General features: G+C 39.1%; 1 protein-coding gene across 1 annotated transcript; it reads right to left on the bottom strand.

Moving 5' to 3' along the window:
* Positions 1-351: 351 nt before the first annotated feature.
* On the bottom strand, positions 352-23,319 carry CSE1L (chromosome segregation 1 like). Its single transcript, XM_069872137.1, has 25 exons — positions 23,229-23,319; positions 20,325-20,420; positions 19,718-19,860; positions 17,206-17,307; positions 16,646-16,791; positions 16,243-16,333; positions 15,872-15,979; positions 15,097-15,189; positions 13,664-13,831; positions 13,441-13,570; positions 12,672-12,737; positions 10,631-10,833; positions 9,626-9,710; positions 8,806-8,867; positions 7,906-8,042; positions 7,639-7,742; positions 7,015-7,112; positions 5,988-6,138; positions 5,271-5,479; positions 4,454-4,551; positions 4,167-4,252; positions 3,175-3,256; positions 2,602-2,748; positions 1,556-1,787; positions 352-882 (listed from the first exon to the last, which is right to left on the bottom strand). Exons 2-25 carry the CDS (start codon positions 20,407-20,409, stop codon positions 793-795), a joined length of 2,916 nt encoding a protein of 971 aa, XP_069728238.1. The 5' UTR covers positions 20,410-20,420; positions 23,229-23,319; the 3' UTR covers positions 352-792.
* Positions 23,320-23,777: the final 458 nt, after the last annotated feature.

The following is a 23,777-nucleotide window of genomic DNA, read 5'->3' as shown; positions in this document are numbered from 1 at the left end:
CTGAGTTAAACTTAACTCTAAGATCATTGCTTCAGTTTCAATGCATCACTAAAAATTCACTGGGAGACTGACACCTGCTCTCAGAGAGTTTATTACGTGCTTTTACTGCACTGCACTGACACATCTTGTTGAAAGAAAAGGGCTGCACCTGTTGATGAACAGTGAGTGATAATAGCTTTGGATCTCCTTCCAAAGTTTTAGATTTGCTCTGTATGATCCTATGATGTATTTAAGCTATTACTTAAGATAAAAAAAATCCTCACAGTCCCACTGATTTATATTCTATCCTAAATTTAAGTGTCTTTTTTAAACCAACATTCTTCTAAAACAGTAAGCGCACAGTGACAGGCATTTTAAACAAGTATTTCTTATTTATTCACAATTTAGATAAAGTTTAAGGAAAGACAAAAGAATACAAAGGACAACATCAAAATGAAAAGGAATTTTAGTGACCGAAGTTGAGTTTCTACAGCCAGTGCTCTCCATACATTTCAAAATGTTATCCAAACACTGCAGATGCAGATTTCAAATAAATCCCATAACAAACCGCTTTGACAATTCCCTTTGAAATTGAACTGGGAATGGAAGCTAGCCACCTTTATCTATGAGTACACAAACCACCAAATTCTTTCAGTTTCTGCTTAAAGCCACATTTATCATCTACAAGATGGATTCTGCAATACGGTTTCAAGTAGTATTTTTCATTTTGTCTGAGCTCTGCTCTAAAAAAGTCAGTGTCAACCTTCTGTGTAACGAAACAACTTTTAATCTTGCTTGTGAAATATATGCAATTCAGAGCAGTGTCACACTTGCAGCTTGGAGGTATCCTTGGAGATACTGCAACGCTTCTGCATTCAGACTAGTACTCAGCATTGATGGAACCTTAAAACACATGATAGAGCAGAAATGTCAATGTGTATATACATTAAATCACTGCTATACCCTGTTAATCACGTATGGTCAACGTGTCAACATATGGTACAAAGGCAAATGACATCCCAAGAGCAGCAGTTTTTCATTGTGAAAGCAGTTGTTGGAATTAAAATTCCTGATGCTGACAGTTTTACACAGTACTTGCCTGAACCAAAGATGGAAGAAGTTATTGAAAAAGATACTTGAATGCATCAAACATGAGATTTCTTAGACAATACTTACCAAAACATTGAACAAAACAAAGATGCTATGGGTTAAAACTGAACTTAAGTTAACATGAGTTGTCTTAAATTTCCCAAGTGCGTACAACTGAACTGGAGACAAGTATGGTTATATACATGCAAGTGGATACATTTTCATGCAAGAAATTACATACTTAAGCTTATTGCTAAATTAAGTAATGTGAAAATACAGCCTTTCTAAGGTTGCTAGGGAAAAAACCTCACAAAACCTATATTCCATTTAAGAATAAAAGACAGCAATACCTAGCATTCTGGTTAAGACATACCTAACTGCTGATTATCAAACAAAAGAGAGACCCAGAGCAGAAGAGGCCCATTATCAAACTCCTTTCTTCTTTGTAGAATGAAACATTAGCATGCCATGTATAAAAGTCACTTACCCTGCCTGGGCACGCCGTAGACAGTTTGTGAAGAGACTGTGCCAGGTGGATTCTAGGATTGTTCACCATTTGACCCACAGGATCGTGTTCTTTTTTTCCAGCAAAGGCTAGCTGAGAGAATGCAGTCTGATATCCTGGAGTATCTTCTATATCAATGAAGTGTTCTTCATCAGGGATAGTGTCGTCCTCAGGCAGTTCAAAGAGGCCAATGAGGGCCTGCAGCAAAGGAGTCCTATATATAGAGAGTGGGGAGGACAAAATTGGAGTGATTAAAATAGACCCTTAGGACATGCTTTACAAGAATGCTCAAATTACTCAGAACTCTTTACAATTTAGCCCTTATGGTACTTACTTAGCTGCTGAAATTGAAAGTACACAACCTAAGATGGATTAACTAACTAAGATGGATAACCGTGAGTCTATGTATTTTGCAGGCACAATGTAGGTGCTCCCATTAAAAGCACAACACATTTCTTTTTTTATCGGGTCAAATTCTCATGAAACATACTTCGGAAAAGCAGCAATTTTCCAGATTATACTTTTTCTTTTAAGTACTAGTTTGGGGATCCAGTTATTGTCATGAAATTCAGGCTACCTGACACCCTAGACTGCTACACCAGCTTACAATCTTCCCAGACAACTTTCCCCAAAATGCTACTATCCCACAGTCTGTCAGGTTACAAGCATCTATGCTCAAGTCTCCTAACTAGCAGAACAGTTAAAAGCCAAAACTGAGCCTAACTTTTCAAAAAGAATACAAGGTAAAAGAAAGTCATGTATTTTCTTAAATGCATGTCCTAGTAGCCCAGTCAGTGCTATCTCCACCACAAAAATCTCAAACAAGTTCTAGCATCTGCTTTGAAAATGCAGTTTTATTTGTTGAGAAAAAAGTGTTAAGAAAAGTCTGAAACTCAGCTTCATAACAATAGCAGGCCTGAAAAAAAATCAGTGGAGTTTATTTGAAGAATATATTTTGATGGCAGTTCACGTTTTCAAAAAAAATCAAACAACCTCACTAAGAGAACTTGAAGAGGTGTTTTACATACCATAGCTTGGTGTACTCAGTGTCCATCATAGGAGGACATTCTGTTAATATTTTTGTAATGCCAACAGCACAGATTTTCTTTTCAACTTGTCCAGACACTTTCTGTATTTCAGGAATTATAATTTTCTCCAAAACCATTCCAAACATCCTATCATGATGTTAAAAGAAAAAGTATTAGAAAGCCATATCAGCTTCACAGAGACAAAAAAAACCCAGAAACAACACAAAGAACTAGAAAAAGGAGAAAACCAGATATTTTGTTATGATGCTGCCCTGCTGCAGTAGATGCCTGGTAGAAATTTAAGCATACGAGCTTTCCACAAACAGAGAACAAAAACATCAGTCATCCCTCTTTACAATCTGTAGAAGATTAGTATCTGGAACTATCAATAAAGAATTGCAGGCAGCAAATCTGAAAAAGAAAAATTTCTAGAAAAATAAACTAACCACATTAGAAGAAACACTTGGCTAGTCAGATTAGTGACAAATGCAGCTAAATGAGACAATTATTTCCACCTTTAAAAGACAAAATTTACACAGCAGACTTAAATTAAAAAAAAAAAATCCCACTAACTTTGGCTGTATGCTGTCAAATATTTCCTGCAGAGCCAACGCCCCGTATTTTATGCAGTACAAGTTAATGAAGACTAGGAAACCTGTAACAAGAAAAAGGTTGAATTGAAGCTCCACATACAACAGCTTTAGAGTCAACAGCAAAAACATTCTAGCAAAATTTTCAAGGGGATAGAAATAATGATCTATATAAATGTTCAGTTTTATGACATTTACTTACTGCCTTAAAGTTTCTCCAAACAATGCTGATCTTTCCCTGTACTGCACCACACTAAAACATGGTGGTAAGACAACTGAGAAAAGATAACAGTCCTTTTCCCCTTACAGCAGCTATGAAGCATTAGAAAAGCTATTTACAAATTTTTCAGATCAAGGACCAAAAGAATTCTTCAATGCTTTTAGCTGAAAGCTTCATGCAATGCAGTTTTTCAGATCCATTGTGAATGTTCTGCATGGCCTTTGTACCAAAGCACAGACGCAATACATTAAAAGCACCACTTATGTTTTGTTTATGGAAGACCATTATAAGTAATCCTATCATTCTTGCTCCTGTCAGGTGGCATTATCCAGGTTTCATAGGATTACGTAATGGACATTGCATAATTTGTGTGGTGATAATATCATTAAAACAATTTAACGAGTATGACAAGAATCTTCCTGTTACAGCAGGAATAACTAGAATACCTATTTCAAACGTTTGTCACAGCTTTGCTAGTTTAACACAAAACCTTATCAATAACTTTAGTCATATTAAGGCAGAATGACACAAATGCAAAGAATATTTAACAGTACTAAAACACAGCTAGATGTAACAAAACAAAGTGTGGTTGGTATTGTTGTGTCCCGTCAGAGTGAAAGTTTGCTGGTCTTAGTTGAAGATTAAATAGAGACACTTTCAGATAAGTAATGTTATCACAGAGAGTAAAAAAGGCTGCATATTCCAAACCATTGGCATCACCAGCACTGAGCCTTTTCATATAGCAAGGAACTTACTTTTGATAAATTTTGTTGTTTTGGAATTTTGAAGTCTTTGGAATAGTAGAATGAAGATCTGTTTCCTGTACTGGTCAACGGATGCCCTGGAAACGTAGAAGAATGGTTATTTAATCCATACTAGGATTTTACTAATGACACTTCACAGAAAACACGTACGGAATTGTTCAAATCTATTTTACTTGTAAATGTGACATTTTTCAGTTGTTAAACATTAACTATGAAGCATACGAACATACTAAAGTCTACAGAAATTAGTTCTGAATGTAATTTCAACTTATACTCACGGAGGCATATGCTCTATAATACTGTTTAGAAGATAGAATCCTTGATGGTCGTTAGCTTTAGAGGCAATCAACTTCTGGAACACACCTAACAATCCTGGCTGTAAAGCAAAGCAAATATAAAATTCAAATATAAAACAACAGTTCTTCAAATGTGACCTAGCAGAAAGTTAGCCCTTGCCATCTAGGAGGTACACCAAGGCAAAAGCTTTCCTAACTGAAAACAGAGTTCTGTTTCTACAGTTAAAGACAAGGAAGACAGTTATCTGTCCAGACCAAGTGATGTTCCTTTGAGCATTAAGATTAACCTTGATCAGGTGAACACCAAAACAAATTTGAACACGTACGTCTGCTTCATCAATAGTGTTGTCTAATCAAGTCTGGCTACAGCAGATCACACAGCAAAAGTTATAGAAGTTAAGTATGCAGAATAAATCTCACACTGAGTTCACCCTACATTTTGCTCCTCCTCACTTGCTCTTGTGAACCCGAGGGTTTTCCTGATCCAGTGTTCACCATGAGGCAAACAAGACAGGAAAATTGTGGAGACTTACCTGCTTGCAAAAACCAAGTGTAGGATTTTCACATATTAATTGATGAAAGTATGACAGTCTAAGGTTTCTCTTATTTGCATAATAGAAAAGCATCACAAAACCCTGCATTCATACTATTTTTGTCTTTCTACAAAAACACCATCAATTTAAAGTACGAGCCCACATTCTGCACAAATCCAGCTATTTACTAAAGGAAAACGCCCCTTTTAATTTTTAACCTTAAATCAGCATGTCTGGAGGCATACACTGTGACTAAACCAACTTACAATTTTGTCAGCAGCAGCACTTGCTATTGTATTGGCACCCCGCTCTAAATAAGCCTGCAGGAGTCGGACCAAAGGAGGAATGTTTCCTGTCCTCTCCCATAATACTGGCTGAAGTAGATGAGGAAACAATGCCATGTAGGATGATGGGATTTCATTTTTATGCATTTCCAGAAGTAGGGACATCACTTGAAACACATATGGAATGAACTCTGGAAAAAGAAACAATGACATTTACAAATTCAGCAAATATAGTCACTGTCACTTCCTAGGAACCTCATAACCATTGACTGAGCCCATAATTTTAAGATATTAACACAAAGATTCCAACAAATAAAATCTTCAAGAAATGTCTATCTTCCCAAATATAATTATTTTGAAAATTTGCAAGCATTGTCTATATACAATTTTTATTTCCTCTGTTTGTTAATGTTTCAGAACATGGAAAACAAACTACTAGAAAGAAAGCAATATAATTAAGAAGAATAAGAGGCTTTGGAGTAGTGATTGTTGGATATTTTTAAAACACAGCTTGTTTTAGAAGTAAGTTAATACAGTTGAGGTACCCTGTTGAGGAAGCACCTGGGTTGCTCAAATTAGTGCTGTGAACCTGCTGCATTCTCACTTGAATTCCCCATGTTACAGAAAAACTGCAATGAGGTAAATCATAGCAACCAATTATAGGAGAGAGAGCACAACCACTTACTGATTTCAATTTACCTTGCACATCATTCTGTAGTATCTCAGTGAACACCATAAACAAAGCCTCTTCAAAGCTTCCAACTGCATCAGGGTTTGCTTTACACGTTATTCTTATCGACAAGCATATTGATTCAAACATGTAATGGTTAAAGTGAGGTTTGCTTGGATTCTAAAAACAAGTCACAAACAGATAAATCAACCCAAACTTGAAGCCAAGTCGCTTGTTTAGCAAAACATATTTTTATTTCAACTGAAGTCTAAAGTAGCAATTGGGAGTAAGTACACTTATGACTTCTTCATTAATATGCTAATGAAATTAATTCCATAGATAAAAGCAAACAGAAAAGCCTTTAAAGCATAAGGGAGGGGTGGTTCCATAAATATTGCAAAGACAAGCGCTTTTCAGAAGCTCTACATAAAACGACAAGCAGTTAAAGTATCACAAACCAAAAACTGGGAAAAAATTAATTTACAGTCATAAGCGTCTGGTCAACTCTTAATTGAACACTCGTTATACTCTGCAGCTAAGCTCGAACTATACATAGTATAAGTTTTCTAGATAGTTGATGAAAGTATTCTAAAACATTCCTCAATGTCAACGTTCAAGAATATTAGTCCAGCCTGAACAAAAAACTAAGAGAATTTCACCCACCAAAAGCAGGAGGATAATTTAATTGAATTTAATCACACACTAAATTTAATAGTAGTTTCAGAACCCTCATTGAAAAGAATAAGGGAGTTGTGAGAAGAACAGGTTATTGTAATGGTGGCCTCTGCACCAGCAAACATTTATTATGCTAGAACAAACTAGTATTACAAAGATGTATTTCAGACACTGTTTCCAAATTTCAGATCAGAGCAGGGGAGAATGATTTGAGAGAATGTCCTAAAAAGAGGATAATACTCCACTAGAAGGCTGTTTCACTTACTTTAGTCAGAAAATATTGAATAGTATTCTAACAGAACACAAACAATAAGATATACATAAATCTTCTGAAAGACTGTGATAAAAGTAACATTTTGCATAGATAGCCTGTTTCTTTACCTTACTGACAGCCAGCAGTTTCTGTGTAAGCTGTGTGATGACAGAAGGGATGTATGGAATTATGGATTCCTGTAGCAGAGAAAAACTCCTCATGATGGCTGCAAATAAATCAAAAGTATTATCTTCTGGAGACAAACATGCACTTCAGTCATCCATCTTATGCTTAAATCCTTCACTTTTTACTATTAAATTGGATCCAAAGGAATTAGGTACAGTAAGAAAGAGCACCTGCTGCAAGTGCAATCAATCTATGATCATGACAAAGGATAAAGCAAAGCCTCATTATTCCCATTCTATAGACAGAAGATTAAGCAACTGTGCAAAGACCATGATTTACCTCGGCAAGTCCCAAATCTTGGCAGACTATTAGCAATAATAACCCACTCACATCTCCTACTGACACTGTATCAGGACAGCTGCCTGAGCAAAGAGTACCATTTCAGGAACGATTTGTCACAATACTATTACGCCTTCTCTTTGGTACCATAAATTTGGTCAAACATGACATAAAACAGCCTGGTGGATAACTGTGTGTACCACTTCAGCATGTTTGCATAAGCAAGTAGCCTGTAACCCTAAGCCTTTACCTCAAGTTAACAAAGCTACAGAACTCAAAGCGTTTACCTTTCATAATGTATTCATTTTCTGATGAGCCAGGAAGCGTCAGTGCTTTAAAAAGGTTTGTTAATAGCACTTCTACAAATGGTGCCATTTCTGCAACTGTAATGCTGTTAAGTAAAACACAGCTCTTTAATGATGAAAGATATAGACAAACTTCATGCATTTTACAATACTGTAATACTAAGAAATAAAAGATCCCTTACAGATATTTCTTCCCCTTAATAGACAAAACCTACGTAGCAATGAATTTATTTCCACTTGAAAACTTACAGGGTAGTATTATTTGTTCCCCTCATGGTAAACAGTCTTTCAAGAGCATGCGCTGCGTAAGTATGGACCACAATACTTTCTGCCTGAAGATGACTGATTAGAAGAGGAATAGATACCAACAGTTGTTCTTTAGGTACCTACAAAAACATAGCAACATTATACATAAGTTACATAAAAATACAGATGGCTCAACACTAAAGCATAACCACTCAGCTGATCAGCTACACACTGAACACTTGGCAGAGGAAGAAATTGTACAAGGCTCTTCCAGTTGCTAAATCACACCTTAACAGTCAAGAGGTACCTATTTCTGTCACTGCCTGTATACTTCCCCCAAATATCAAGGTTACATTTGATTGTCAGTAAGTGCATATATTCCTCACATACACTTCTTTTCCTGTTTCATTTTGTCTTAATAGGCAATTCAAAAATTAAAAAAAAAATAAAATCAAGCTTAACAAAAAACCAGGTATTTCATAAAAAATGAACAAAGTTGATCTAAAATTTAGAAATACTACTCAATACGTATTCTTACTGAATCTCACAAATCAGAAAAGGTAACAGACAGAGTTGCTGTACCTTCTCTAACAACTATTGCAATGATATGAGCAATCAAGTATATTTAGACTAACATTCACTTGAAAGTCTGAGTGTGTCAGAGAACCAAGTATGCTAAGATGTTCAGTGTTTCTGTAGCATATGGACAGCATACAGACTACATGTTAATTGGATATTTATAACAATATCATTTACTTTAAAAACTAACGATTCAGCATGAAGTGTTATATATGCCTATCAAACACCTGCTAACATATGGCCAAGTGAGATAAATGAGGCTTGGCAAGTATAAAGTAACAAACTACAATATGCCTTTCCCATAAGAGTAAAAGAAAAACTTACTTGGTTTCTAAAAATCATGATATATTTGATACCATCTGCTTTTAGCACAGGGAATTCATTCACTGCAATAGAAAAATAAGCCATTTTTTAAAATACTTTCTCTAGTAATGCAATTACTGAACATACACTATATATAGAGGTGACATTCAATCGTGATTTTTCCCCTCAAATAAAATAGACCATGTTTTTCTATGTTGCTTAGGTTCTGCACTTCTGCATGAGTACTGTTAGGCAGAGTATCAGTTTTAGGTATAAATCACACCCCAACACCATTAACAGTCTAACTCTTTCACATTAAGCTTCCCCTTCTGGCTCTGATTTTAACAGCCTCCAATTACATATACTCCAAGACAATCCACTACATCATAAATATTGTAAGATAACTGCTGAAGCATAAAATACATGATGTGGCTTTAATCTAGACATCTGTAATGTCATCAATATGGGCTGATACAGGCTGTAACCTAGCCTTCAGACTTTTAACTTCTCAGGGCTTTGAACAGCACAGAAATTTGGCGTCAGGTCTCAAATGCAGAAAGCAAACTACTTTGATTAAACAAGTTTAAGCATGTAGCTGATAGCAACCATGTGTGTACATGCTTTGATCTTGCAGATAGCATGTGGTAATCCACCTTTGTTTAAAAGGTTATTCATTGCCGGCCAAAGAAATTTGAATTATTCCCACGTGCCAGGCGTTACCAGTCTTCTGTCTCAGAGATTATACTGATACAGGAGTGCTTGAGCCTTAGGAAACAATGGTCACTGTCAAGGCTGTAGATGTTATCACAAAAATGCCGTATAAAATTAACATTAAACTTACCACTAGCAGACTTCAAGTCAGGTTGAATGTGATTTACGAAGAATTCTGTCAGGTTAACAAGTTCATTGGCTTGTGTTATTCCATGCTAGAAAAACAAAACAACAAACCAACTCAGGTTTTAGATGCTGACATTCAGCTAGTTTTCTTAATCATTTTTATATGTTTTTAATAAAAGAAATCTGAAGTGTGAACGCATGTGATGAGATTGTTGAAACAACATCTTCAGCGGAGAGCCATCCAATTTCTTTTTCCTAACACTTTTAGTGCCCAGGTTTCAGATGTAGAACTACTCAGCTTCAAAGGTACCAGCTCCAAGTTGAGGAACAATAGTACCTAACACACCAAAATTTTTGAAAATATCAACATCTAACTTGATAATAGGTCTTTTGGACAGGAAAACTTTAGGACTCAAATACCAATTCTGAATTAGAGCACCAAAATAATCACATTTTATGTTTTCTCTTATAAAAAATGCAACTAAATACTTTAAAACAGGATCTTCAGATGGATACTGATCAATCAAATGGTCTAAGTGATGTTATCCCATATTTGCCATTAAAGAGCACAAAAAAGTGAAATGTACAACTTCGCAGTTCTCTAACTGCCAGCAGACTGCAGTTTACAATGCTGCTCATCTTTTTCTGTAAAGCTAAATTTGGCTTACCATTGCTTACAAACTCTGGCTCAGTACCACTTAAAAAATGCTCAGAAGTTCTAAAACCAAGCTAATTTTGTTCTTTTGCACGGCTGCTTCACACATGCTCCTAAGACCTGCCAAATGGCCACACACAGTTGTTGCCTTTGCCAAATCCATCTGAAAAATGGATACCAGCAAATTACCAACTGTGATAGGGTTAGACAATGGACAACTTTAATCTCATGAACATTAAACTACTACAAATACAGTTACCTCCATCCTGAAGGAATATGAAGTGAATCACAGTCCTCATACACTCTCCAGTATCTGAATGTGTAAGCACTAGAATGAATAGAATGTAAAAGTACCTTCTGTGTTTGAGCTTTGGATGCCAAAGATGTAACAAGGTAAATAGCTGCATCTTTGTGCTTCCAGTTAACAGATGGATTCTTTGCATATTCTTGCAGCATAGAATTAACATATCCAGAAAAAATCCCTGTCACAGGCCCTTCAAAAAATTTGCACAAGCCTCTGACTAGATCACAAGCTGCTCTGCGCCTGGTGTCAATATCTGCAAGAGAACGAAAGGCCCTTTGGATATGAGAAAGTATACAGCTTTTCATATTAACAAACATCATCATCATCATCATAATACAGTATCAATAACACAAAGCTTCTGAAGATACAGCAACAACTCATGTTAGGTATCGCAATCCCCCACATTAATGCACAGGAAGACATTTATGTCTTTTATTTACTGTCATAATAGGGACCGTTGTACAACAGAAAGCAGGATGGATACCTATCCATACTTCATGCACATTCACAGGTTTTATTGCCTTCTAAAGAAGGCTGCAGCAAGCATGCAGGGGTAGGCTTTTTACCATCTTGACAATTGGGCAGCCAAATGTACTGGCTCTGGTTGGGATGGAGTTAATTCTCTTCACAGCAGCCCATATGGTGTTTTGTAGTGGTGATTAAAACTGTTGGGAACACCCCAGATGCTTTGGCTGTTGCTGAAAGGTGCTCGCACAGTGTCATCTTTCTCTTTTTCCTGCTCTGCCTTCCCAGCAAGTAAACGGGACTGAGCAAGTAGCTGGGAGGGGACACAACCTGGATAGCTGATCCAAACTGACCAAAGGGATATCCCATGCCATGTAATGTCATGCTTGGTAATAAAAACCGAGGGGAGAGGTTTTCTTGGGAGGTAGCCATTGCTCAGGGGCAGGCTGGGCACCACTCTACATGTGGGAGCTGGTGAGTCATTGACTATTTTTTTACCTCCCTTCTCTTTCTTCCTCCTCCTTTCACTTTAAACTAGCTTTACTTCTGTCCACACACCTTCTCACTTTTACCCTTCCTGTTTTCTCCTCCATCCCACTGCAGGGTGGGGAGCGAGTGAGCTCCTATGTGATGCTCAGCTGCACTGAATCAGTACAGTTTTTAAAAAAAAAAACAACAAATCACAATTCCTTATTTAAAGAAAGGAAAAAATCCCAGCTGCTGGCCTTTAATACAATATAATAACAGAAAGGATAGAAGGAAAATAAAGTAAATCAATTTAAATGCAATAGATTACATTTCTGCAGTAACCTCTGCAGAACACAAATACTTTTTGCCTCAATTCCCTTAAAAGCAGGTGCAGCTAACAAATAAAAGCTTCAGAAATACCTAAAATGCAGCTCAACCTGAATAAGGATGATAATAAATTTGCTTGAAAAAAGTTCATAAACATATTCCTCCAATTCTGTCCTCCACTCAAGTGTACAGGAGATTCTTAAATCTATTATGAAGTATCATTAATCTCAAAGTGTCAGTCAGTGAACTGTTGGTGGCACAGAACAGCATACGCAGAATTACCACACAGATCTAGATTTGGTTCATTTGTGCTCTGGCCTGGCTGGAGACCAGGCAGCAACAATGAGTAAATCCAGTGGCTCTGTTAGCACAGCGCAGTTTCCGGGACGGCTACTGTACCAGTTTGAACAAGGGCTGGCTGGATCTCAGGTTTGTATGCAACACCAGCCAGAATCTCAGTTTAAACATGGCAGACTACAAAATACAGGCACCATCTCTCCATGTTATTTAAAAGTCTACACGTAGGAACTAAAAACATGAGTGTGGCCACTATTTGGCATTGACCTACAGGCTGTATTTGCTGAAAGGAGACTGTGTGCAGTACAGGAGACATATCAACCCAATTTAGGAAAAAGTCCTATAAAAACATTGTTTAAATAAAAAAAGACACCGTGATGGGCACATTGTGACAGTAAACGATCAAAAAGTGGATAAAATCTCTTAAGGGGGTGAACCTCCCCAATTTAAAATAAGTTATAAAAGCTTCACTAAATTGCCTTTACAGAGCTATATTTAAAGACCAAGTATTCTCAGTATAAAGCTGTGGATTACCAGATCCTTCCAAATCCCTTCTTATATATTCTTCAGAGTTATCTTCAAATGCTTCTTCATCAGCCGCTGGAAATAAAAAATACACAGAAGTTTAAATACTGAGGTCTCTCTTTTTATGGTAAAAAGGTGTATTATTATCAACTTGCTACTTTTTCCAAGTACTTTTCTATTACATCAATAGAAATCAGTCAGAAATATTGAGCCAGACTAGCTTGTTTAGCTTGCTGCTGCTCCACAGATTAAGTCTTTCAAGCCCATGAGTTGATGTATTCCCGATTAAAAACCAGAAAAGAAAGAAAAAAAGATAAGATCTATGTGACACTAAGTGTATTTAAAGAGGCTTCCAGAGTCAGAAACTTAAGAGAGAGAAGCTTATCACTGCAACATACCTCCACTGCACTTCAAATACTCAGATCAATATGAGCCAGGAAAAAAATTGGAGAAATAGACATAATTTAGCAGGCCTGATATCCACACCTATCCAGAATCCTTGAATTATTTTGATACTCAATTTAAGCATGAAAAGTTATTGGTGGCACAAGACTTAGACTTCCTATAGTATTCAATTAGAGATCCCAGTAAGACAGAGAAATGATTAGACACACAATTCCATAAATCCCACTGGGGAGCATCTGCTGTAGAGACTTAGTTTTGAATCTAGTAGTAAGGTACCCAAGAGGCAGTCCTCAGCTTTCAGTTCTACAAAGCAACGTATCTTTATTAGTTAGATTTTATTGTAACTTTGAAAACTTAAGTCTCAAAAAGTTACCTCTAAATTCCATATTGGGAACAATAACTTTTTCACAGATGCTTGTCAATGTATTCTGGTCTTCAAATAGATGCTTGTAATGTGGTCTCTCACAAACTGAGGCCAGAAACTGGATTGCGTTGCTAACCAGCTAGAACACAAACAGGACACATTCAGCTTTAGCATGACTGACCAATTAATATTTCACTTTTAGAGTGGACAAGATCAGCTTATAACAACTCACCAAGTCATATTTCACTTCCGGGCCTGTTGTGACTAACAGATTCCAGATTGCTGTTACAAAACGTGGCAGGTAGGGCTGGAATTCTTCATCGTATTTTTGAGCGTACAAAGCAGCATTATCACAAATTTGTGATTTCAAGAGCTCCAGCAATCCAGCTTCCTCTTCATCCTCACATAAAACAGAACAAAAAACTTAAACGTCCAAACTTCATTATTTATATATTAGTAGCATCAACATGTTTGAAGGAAATACTTACACTATAATTTTACCATGTTTTAAAGAGGTGAAAGAAATCCCTCTCACAGCTCTAGAATTACAGTATTTTGCTGATTTGTACTGGAACTGCACGGCAAGTTATAAATGTCACTTACATTTGCATGAAAGTACTATGCATTTTAAATTAATTAGGCCTGATAAAATTTTGACATGAAAATAATTGACAAATGTAATGGGAAAAAGACGACACAAGACATTGAAAAAATTAGCTTAGAGGACGTTGTATCTAGGTATTTCAATTGGATTAGTTGTAAAAGTGGTTCCCTCCCCTTCCCGGAAGCACAATGAATTAGGAAATTGAGATGGAATTGAAAAAGAAACAAAACAACCAAACGTCACTGCAGTTCCATCTCCTCCCCTTCCCCCAACCCCTGCCTTTCAGTTTTAATGCTTATCAATTTCTGACTCAGTTCAGCACACAGCTGCATGAATGTCTGTGCTGCGCAATAGCCCACAGACAGAGAGAAAGGAGCAGCAAAGCTTCATTTAGCAGCAGCTTTAAACAACTGTGAAACTGCAGTACAGGATACACTTAACAAGAATCTCTATGTAATGTAAAAAAAAACATAGAGTTGCTTTGGCTCCATCACGTGGCAAACTATTGTGCTGTATCCGGAACACACTAGCATGTAAAATGCAGAAAGGATGCACAAAATTAATTTGAGGTTTGATGCCCTGGTATCACCTTTCGCCTGCATAACTCCTAATTCTTGTATCAGACAAAGACAGCAAATGCCAAACTAATGTACTTGGAGATGTCAAGCCTTCTATGTTCACCTGTTTCAAGCTCCGTAAGATAACCTGTTTTCTAAAACAGTGCATGTACCAGCTGAAAAGCAAAGAAAACCTGAGCACTGTGACTGTCTAAGATCAGGTTACTTTGGCAGATGTCGTCAAGAGAATCTACTCATTGATGAGTATCTGTAATTTATTTCTGTGCACAGCTGGGTATGCCTGTAACTGAGATACAACTTCAAGAACTGGACCTCAAATTTGTTAGGTAACAGGGCATCTTCTCTTAAACCCCCTTATGCCTGTAGTCAATCTATTCCTTTGTTCACAAAAGACGACATTGCATTGATCAGACTTAGACCTGAGTATTCAGACAATCCTCTCCCCTACAGGGAGGCAAGCCAGGAGGTTTATGCAATACTTACATCAGTCTGCAAGAGTTTATTATCTAAAGTTAAAAGACGATGAAAATTTGTCATCCATGTTTCCATGTTATCTTCAAAAAACTCGGGGAGATCCTGTGAAGGAAAAGCATAAATCTACATTTTAATTTCCGACTGAACTGCTTAGGTAACACACCTAACATTCTAAATAATACGCATTCATGTTAAAATCTACCGAGGGACAAAGTGTGGAAGACGATTTTCAAAACAGAACACTAGGCCTTACACCTCCCCCTAAACAAAACCCCTCCAGACAGAGACTTTGGAATACAATATTTCCAAAGAAACTAGTTGCTTACACCCTACATAGCCTACAGTTTTATAAAGAACCTCATTGCCTCCTACTGCCAGAACAAGGAAGCACAAGCCTCCCTTTTAACTCCAGCTTGCTCTTTTGCCCAACACAGAAGAACAGCCCAAGCAACCAAGGCATGATCATCATGCTCCAGACTTATGTTTGTCTTGAAACAATAAATACAGGTCACCTCAGCAAAGCAGCTTTTTACCATTTTTGATACAGTACATTTATTTAATAATGTTAGAAATTAAGATTTGATTTCAAAACAAAACCCACAAACTGCTACCAGAATTACTTGCTGCTACAGAGCTACTAGTTTTAACTGACTTTCTACATGACTGAGTTCATGTCAGTCCAGACACAGTGAGTACTAACTCAGGCATTTGACTTGTCTTTCATAGCTCATATAACAGGTAAGTAAGACCACAGCAGAACTATTAGAAGAATAAGAAGAATCACCTGAAAATTTAAACTGTAGAACAGCTTTGCAATTAGAATGAGAGAAGAAAAGAGAACCTTCAAAGCACTAGCATCATTTGCATGTGTGCTGCAAAGTTCAATAGTTGCCTAGAAAAAAACACAAGATTTAGTCAAGTGACACACACAAACAATGCTGACAAGAAATACTGAAAAGCATCACATAACTTTTTTTTAAAACCAGAAAATACAGTTCCTCTCCCACCCCTTATTGATCCCAATGGGTATCATCTCATGTTTGAACCTCATCAACAGTTTCAAAGCCACAATTCCTAAGTTTACACTTCACAGGCATTCACAACAAGCAATTCAGAACGTTAAACTGGTGTTAGAAATTATTCAACAAGGAATACCTCAAAGAGCTTTGTCAAGGGCGAAGCAAAGGCATCAAGGACATGCTTGATTTCTGTCCATAATTCATTTGACTTAAATTCATGGCGGTACCTGACAAGTGAAAGACAAATACACAAGAAATAGAATGCAGTCTTTACATTCATTACCAAATTAACTTGCATACAATTAATTTTTTGTGCTGAACCTTGAAACAAATACCATCAAGTGAAAGAGAACCAGACAACACAGTTCAAGTACATGCAAGGTGTACAATTTTACAACTTATTATTAAAAGTCTTATTAAAAAGTTAATCAGCACAAGTAGAAGCCGCAGCTATAGTCTTTGTAAATCCACAAAATAAAGTCTAATGGTAAAAACTTGAGAGTAGAACAGAAATGTTACAACTTCTTTATTTCCAATACCTTTTAAATAAAGAGTGAGCAGTGCGAAGGACCCCATTAATGACGTGGAAATCTCCACTTTGAAAGCGATTCACCATTTCTGTCAGTAAGTCTGGCCATTTCTGAGGAAAGTCTTCCCGACCAATAATACTAATAGCATCACTTAACTGGAAAGGAAATAAAACCATTACATGATGTAATAGCAGGCTCCTCATTACAAACAAAATGCAGCAGTCACGTCAGAGCTGCAAATATGTAAGAAAATGCTTGTTATTCTTGACAGATTAAAAAATCATTGGGTTAAATATCTAGTCCTTTTCACAATAAATAAATTAATCTCACAGTCTCACTTTCTAGAATTACTATATTTAACACCTAGTCATAGAACTTAGCTGAGATTACAGTAACTTCCTGTTTTAAAATAAAAAAGTAGGCAGAAGCAGCTACAATATACTCCAAGTTATTTGGATTGGGATGACCTAATTGGTAAGGGAATTGAGCTGTGTCAACAAACAGAGCCTCTAGACACACTTAAAATACTCCAAAAGTCTCATGGACACAACCAGGAATTGACACATTACCTGCTTTTGAATTTGTTCTGGGCTGCTAAGCATCAAGGTCACTATGTTGGCTTTAATGGCTATCCTGTCTGATTCACATATTTTGTTCGGTTCATCTTCAACCTACAATTAAAACAATAATTAAATCACAGGCATATCAGTATATTCTAGGCAACATGCAAACACCAGCATTTCAGAAACCAATTGTTTATACCAATTCATGTAACTATTACATTGTTAAAGCAAGCAAAAAAAAAAATCTGTTAAATACATTGCCTACAATGAATCTGTAGCAGCAGTACCTGAAAAAAACTGAAATAAATTAGACCTTTCTATAAAACCTCGCACTGGTTGTCTCCTTCTCCAAGGGTGACTTTTCAAACCAGCATTTTAGTAGTAAAAAGAGTGGGTGCATATGCCAATAACACACATACATTTAACCAAGAGTCTCCTCTTCCACCACATCAAACCACATCTCTGCCCTGACTTCTGCCAACCTCAGATTTACGTTGTGGAGCCGCCTCAAGCCATCCTTCCTATAAACTGTAGCTGGAGATGCAGGTTACACCACCAAAACTGTTACACTGACTTTAGGAGTGCAAAATCCAGCCAGTCAATAGTGCCAAGAGGTAGTAAATTAAAAAGTTTCTACTAAAGAAGTAAAACACCAGGGAGGAGGGTTGTCACGAACCACCGATGGCAGTGATAGCCACAATAATTGTGATGACAGCACTGAGGTTCAGAAAGCTAGAAATTATTCAGCAATTAGAAGAGGCAAGCACTTCCAGAGACTAATTAGGATGCCTCAAACCAGATGGCACAACTACTTTCCCCCTCAACTCCCTTTCACCATCTTCACATAAACTAAAAAAAAAAACGGTAGCAATTTCAAAATTTCAAGTTATGCCTCACTATAAACAAGCGACTATAAAAATAAGACACAGAGAACTTGCTTTTCCTCTCACATTGCACTGAATCAGAAGAATGTACAGAATCATTATATATGCCTTAATAACCACAAAGGAAGATGATCTTTAAAACCTGAGCTTTGCAAGTTTATTTAAGAAAGGCAGCAATAACTGTATCAGGCAAGCTCCAGGTAGGGAGGCAGGACTCACTGCTATGCCTTCAGAGAGATGAGGACAGAGGTGGTGGAGAGATCAGGAACAGCAAATCCTACTATGGAGTTATTAACAAAGATTTTCTCAAAGAGATCAGACCTTTTCACAGGAGAGGCAGCACATAGGGGGGTATTCAGTAGATACTTTAAAAATAAATATTAAAAACTCTTCCCTGATTCCAGAAGCGCCCTTTACATCCGGCTCTACCAAATCAAAGCCCTTGAGTAGGCAAAACCCTTTTACTTCCACTGAGCTTTGTATCAGTCCAGTCCCAAGGCTGCTAAATTAAATGATTTAATCTAGATAAGCTAGCCTTAGGGCTGTGCTTTATGTCCATACAGCTGGCTCTTGAAGTGAAAGCTTCCATTTTAGACAAAACAATGTGCTTGAAGCCACACAGCAATTGTTAACAGTCCTCTGGATGCGCTTACTGCATAGCATCTCCCACCATTCCATCAGCAATCTACAAATAGGAAACCACTTACATGTTTCCCAAAACAGAACATTATTTCCACTTACAACATACTACAGATAAAATTGCAGTTCGGGAGAAACGATTGAGGATTCAGTACCACAGAAACAAAGTTCTAGAAATTTCATGCCAGACTGAATGCACTGATCTTATCAAACGTAAGCTGACCTAGGACTCCTGTAGCTTCTTAATATTAGGGTGGAGAGCAGGAGAGAAATCACATGCATTTTGTAAACAGGCAGCAGTTAAGATGTAATGATGAAACACTGACCAGTGTCCCTGTTGTAAAGCAACATGATCTAGTTATTTTTCAGATACAAGCACTACTTTCGGTGACACAAAACAGTATCAATTAAAACCTCCCATGCTGAAGAAGGGGAGCTCTCAAATCTAAAACTTTTTACCATACATTAAACTTCACCAATGACGAAAGCTCTGAATCAAAAACGTTTCTGACTTCTTCAAATTAAAACATAAAACGGGATCAAACGGCAACACTACAAACTGTCAAGGTCACCAAAATAAACCGCCACATTTACATGAAAGGGAAGCTGCTATCATCACTTCCACTGCAGTGTTATGTTCATAACACTGACAACAGATACAGGCCAAACTGGCCAGCTCGTGTGTACAGACACTTGGCATTCATTTTAGTTTGAATAATATTATTGTCAGTTAAATGACTCTTAAATAGTGTAGTTCTGCAAAATATGCATATAATATTAGAAAAAATTATCTGCTCATCATTTTTCACCCAGCTCTAGCTCTTTTTAATAGAATGGGCTCCAATGGTCACCAGTAAAATACACCTCGTGTTTGTTCTCTGAATGCTCAACGTTTTTCAAGGGTACAGCAGAATATCTTATGGTACTGTAGAAAACCGAATTATACCTTAAAAGGATTATTACATCTTAGCATAACCACTCTCTAAGATACCTACGATTCTCCAGTTCCTTTTAATGTAATTCTTGAACGTTACAGATGCACAAACTTTGATGACATTTTCCTGTGATTTCTCCAGCAGCGTTAAGAGTAACAAGGGATAATTCTGGCTTCCTTCAACTGACTCAAGAAACTTTTCCGCTGTAAGAGAATATATGGAGGTTAACAAGAGCTGATTTTTCTAATCACTTTCACAAAAACAGAAACACAGAACAAGCCTGACAAAAGGTACTGTAGCTTCTTTACTCCTAAGCTTTTTAACACTTCTGCTATTAACAAAAGCTCTCAATTCAAAGCAGGATGTGGAAATACTGCCTCCTCACTGTTATTCAAATCCTGGTTTATTGTGAGCAGCAGCACTGTTTTAAATAGCAAGACAAAAAAAAAATAATCAGGAATTCAGGAAAATACAGTTACAAAAAGCAAACAACATAAATGTATATTTTTATCTATCTCTCATTAGTTTTGGGGTGGGTGGGTTGTTGTTGTTTTAAAAGGGTGCTGAGAACTTCTGTGAAGAGGTTGTTGCACAAAAATCCACTGAAGTTTGCTATACGCAGACAGAAGAAACAAAACCGTTTTGGTCCGTCACAAGAATTACTTACCAGGACGCCTTATAGCAGGGTCTGGATCTAGAGTTTTCTTTAGATATTCAGTCAAAGTCTGTAAATTGGCATCACTCAGCTCCATCTTTGCAGAACCTAAAACCCACAAATAGTTTTGTTATATATACAGATCAGAAAATCTATCCTATAAGCTACACAAATGTAAGAAGAGATCTGGGAGAATCAGCAGAACGTCAGCTCTTCTTGACTACACCTCATAAAGCACAGTCCCATCTTATTATATCGCATACAATAAAGCAACAGGTAGTGTGCACCAAACAGAAAACACTCGAATTCTTCAACTACACATAACTTTTATTGTCTAGAGTATTGAAACCAAACCTCTAGAAAAGGATCACGCATACAGCAAACTATGAACCAGGTACAGCCAAAACATGATCTCTTGCTCTTCAAGAGCAACAGGAGTTGGTTTTGCTTTTGAGAACTTCTGTCAGCCCCATAAACCTGTTCCTGGTTGAAGAAGCTAAATAGTCCTGCCCTACAGAATCGCAAACAGAACAATTCAAAGTGTATTCAGTGTGAGGTGTCCCTGTCAATGGCAGGAGGGTTGGAACCAGATGATCTTCAAGGTCCCTTGCAACCCAAACCTTTCTATGATGCTATTGGAGAGTCAAACCTCATTCAAAAATACTCACCATTAAAGAAGACTCTCAACAGAAAAATAATTTTTTTGTAAAGAAACAAAAGGCTGTGCAAAGCCAGAGGATTTGTCCACCCTGTAAAATTAACTTAGATCAGGGTAGGAGACAATTTAAACTGCAATACTTATTACAGAATAACTGTGCAGTAAGTCCAAGTTAGTCCTCTCTAGTAATCCTCCCACACATGTTCTCATACTCTCTCATCACTGTGATATTTTAACTTCACAGCTTTAATTGGAATAATTAAAATTAGAGTAACACTAGACCAGTTGCAAGACACGCTTTAACAGACATGCTGTTTAGGATACCATCAACAGTTCTGCCCATCTTTCTCACCACCAGCCACACTCTTCACTTACAACAGAAATAAAGAGGAAGCAGAGATTTCCATTTTCTCTCGAGTTTCTAATTAGTAAGGCAGACTGAAATTTGTCAGTCCCACTTTGGATTTCTTTTATGTTGATTATCAGTGCAATAAATACAGTTTCAATTTAAGCACACTTGCAAAGGCAGTGAGTTTTAATGACACAATTTTTACTTTAATTATGGCATCTATAATGATATTATAATGCTACAGATTAACTGATAATGACATTAAAAGAGTAAGCTACAGTATCCTCTCAATTACATGAATGTTAACAAATAACTGAGATCCCAATGTATTTTGCATAAAGTAAAAACCCACCTGCCCCCATATTTTACCCTCCTTCCCTTTTGGTGTTTACATGTGTGTGGTCTTATTCACCAATGCACACCAACCAACAAAATCCCAATGAAGGGCAGCGTAAGCAAACTAATGGTGGCTAATCTGTTCTACAAAATGGCCTTGTGCATCATTACTGTGATGTTTAAACTAATACTTAAATATTTTGTAATTAAAAAATGTAAATCATCTGCTCCAGGGAACTTTGTAAGGCCAAAATGCAACCCCATGTAGAAACCATTTATGAAGACTTATCTAGACTCAAATGGGAAACCAGCCTGAAAGAGATGACAACCTTGAAAGAGAAGATGACAACTTTTACAAATAATTCATATATACATGTAATATAGGGGCACAGGTAAAAAACTACACACCTTGAACTGACTGTGAGTTTACTTTGAAGGCTAGACGTGAAGATTTGAATGCATTACTCAGTCCCTCATACAAAAGGATAAATATTTCCACCTACTACCGTGCTTACTCCTATTTCCTTCCCTGACTTCAGCTATAGCAATTTTTCATCCCCGTGATGGAGCGATCGGATGCTTTTTGCTCTGCTGTTGTGCACAACTCCCAGAAAAGGCCACAGAAAGCGAGAATGTTTTCAGACCACTTCTGCAGGAGGAAGCAATAACTGCTTTCGTCTAATCAATGGCAGAGCACTCCAGGGGGACCCCCCGCCCAGAGCACTGTCCTGCAAGCACGACTCCCTGGGGAACCCTCCCCGCAATCACTCACCGCAGCGCCTGCACCGCCCACATGCCTCAGGGCGCTCACAGCCTGGAGTCATGGGGAAAACCACCTCCCCATCACCCTGAGAACCTTTATACATCCACTGCCCACCACCCGCATGCCTTAAGAGTGCTCCTAGTCCCAATTTACAGAGAAAACCACCTTCTCGCCACCTTGAGGACCTTTACACCCGCTGCCCACCGTCCCGGCGATCAGGCACCTCAGGTGCTCGCAGTCCCGATTTAGGGGGAAACCCCCCCTCCCGGCACCGTGCGGCCCTTCACTCCAGCGCCTCCGCGGCCTCTCACGCCAGCCGCCTCAGGGCGCTCACAGGCCCCATTTTACACGCAAACCAACTTCCCACCGCCTTGAGCAGCTCCCCCCCCATCGCCCCCGCGGTCCCTCACACCGCCCGCACGCCCAGCGGCGCTCACGGTGCGGATTTAGGGGGAACCACCCCCTGGGACCCCAGGCCCTTCCCACCCAGCGCCCCTGGCTGGAGGCGGGCCCCGGGGCGGCCCCTCCCGGAGCCATCGCGGCCCGGGCGGCCTCTCCTCGGGCCGGGGCCGCTCCGGGACGCCGCACAGATCGCCCCCCCCCACCCCCCCAACCCTCACCGCGAGTGGCGGCGGCGGCAGCCAATGGGGAGGCCGCGCGGCGCGGCGCCGGCCAATGCGGAGGCGCGGGGGGCGGCCCGGGCGCCGCGGCGTGGGGAGCGGCGCCTCGAGCCCCCGGCGCGGCGCGGGGCCCATGAGCCGAGCGGGGCGGCGGGGCCGGGCGGGGCGGGGCGGCGCGGGGCGGCCTCACCTGGCGGGTCCCCGCGGGCGGCGGTGCGAGCGCTCGGGCTGCGCCTCACATTCAAACCGCGGCGAGAGGGCGCGGCGCCGCCCGGGCCGCATCACGTGGCGCTGGGACGTCACGCGCACGCGCAGCCAATCCGGGGGCGCGCGCGGCCCCACGCCGGCCAATAGCGGCCCCGCTCCGCCAGGGGCCCCGGCCTATGGGCGGCCGCCTCCCACAATGCCCCGCGGCCAGGCGGGAGCGCGCCCCGCGCCTCCCCCCCCACCCCTCGCCACGGGGGCGCCATAGTGGGCAGGGCGCGGAGCCCCGTTGAGGCGGTAGGAGAGGCCCGGAGAGCAGGGAACGCGCCCCCCGCGCCGGCCCCAGCAGCCCTCAATAAGTGCGTAAAAAACCCCACCAGACAACGCTTCTTAAAACTTTATTGATTTACCTGTACTGGTCTAAAGTATGGAGTATCTGCATGTATCTGTTGATTGCCTCTGTTTTTGAAGAACCTTGAGTGTAAATTAGTGGGGGAGGATGCTAATGATGGAGAAACTCCTAGAAAACTTCCGG

The sequence above is a fragment of the Phaenicophaeus curvirostris genome, chromosome 18 (genome assembly GCF_032191515.1).
Source record: "Phaenicophaeus curvirostris isolate KB17595 chromosome 18, BPBGC_Pcur_1.0, whole genome shotgun sequence".
NCBI lineage: Eukaryota > Metazoa > Chordata > Aves > Cuculiformes > Cuculidae > Phaenicophaeus > Phaenicophaeus curvirostris.
Note: the sequence above shows the minus strand (reverse complement) of the source record. Positions and strands in the feature narration are given on the sequence as shown.

Coding starts and splice junctions, on each gene's coding strand:
- CSE1L (XM_069872137.1), bottom strand. CDS start 20,409: ATGGAGCTGAGTGATGCCAATTTACAGACTTTGACTGAATATCTAAAG. Junction 4,552..5,270: donor GTGCTGCTGCTGACAAAATT/GTAAGTTGGTTT, acceptor TTTGCTTTACAG/CCAGGATTGTTAGGTGTGTT. Junction 3,257..4,166: donor AACAACAAAATTTATCAAAA/GTAAGTTCCTTG, acceptor TTCTTGTTACAG/GTTTCCTAGTCTTCATTAAC.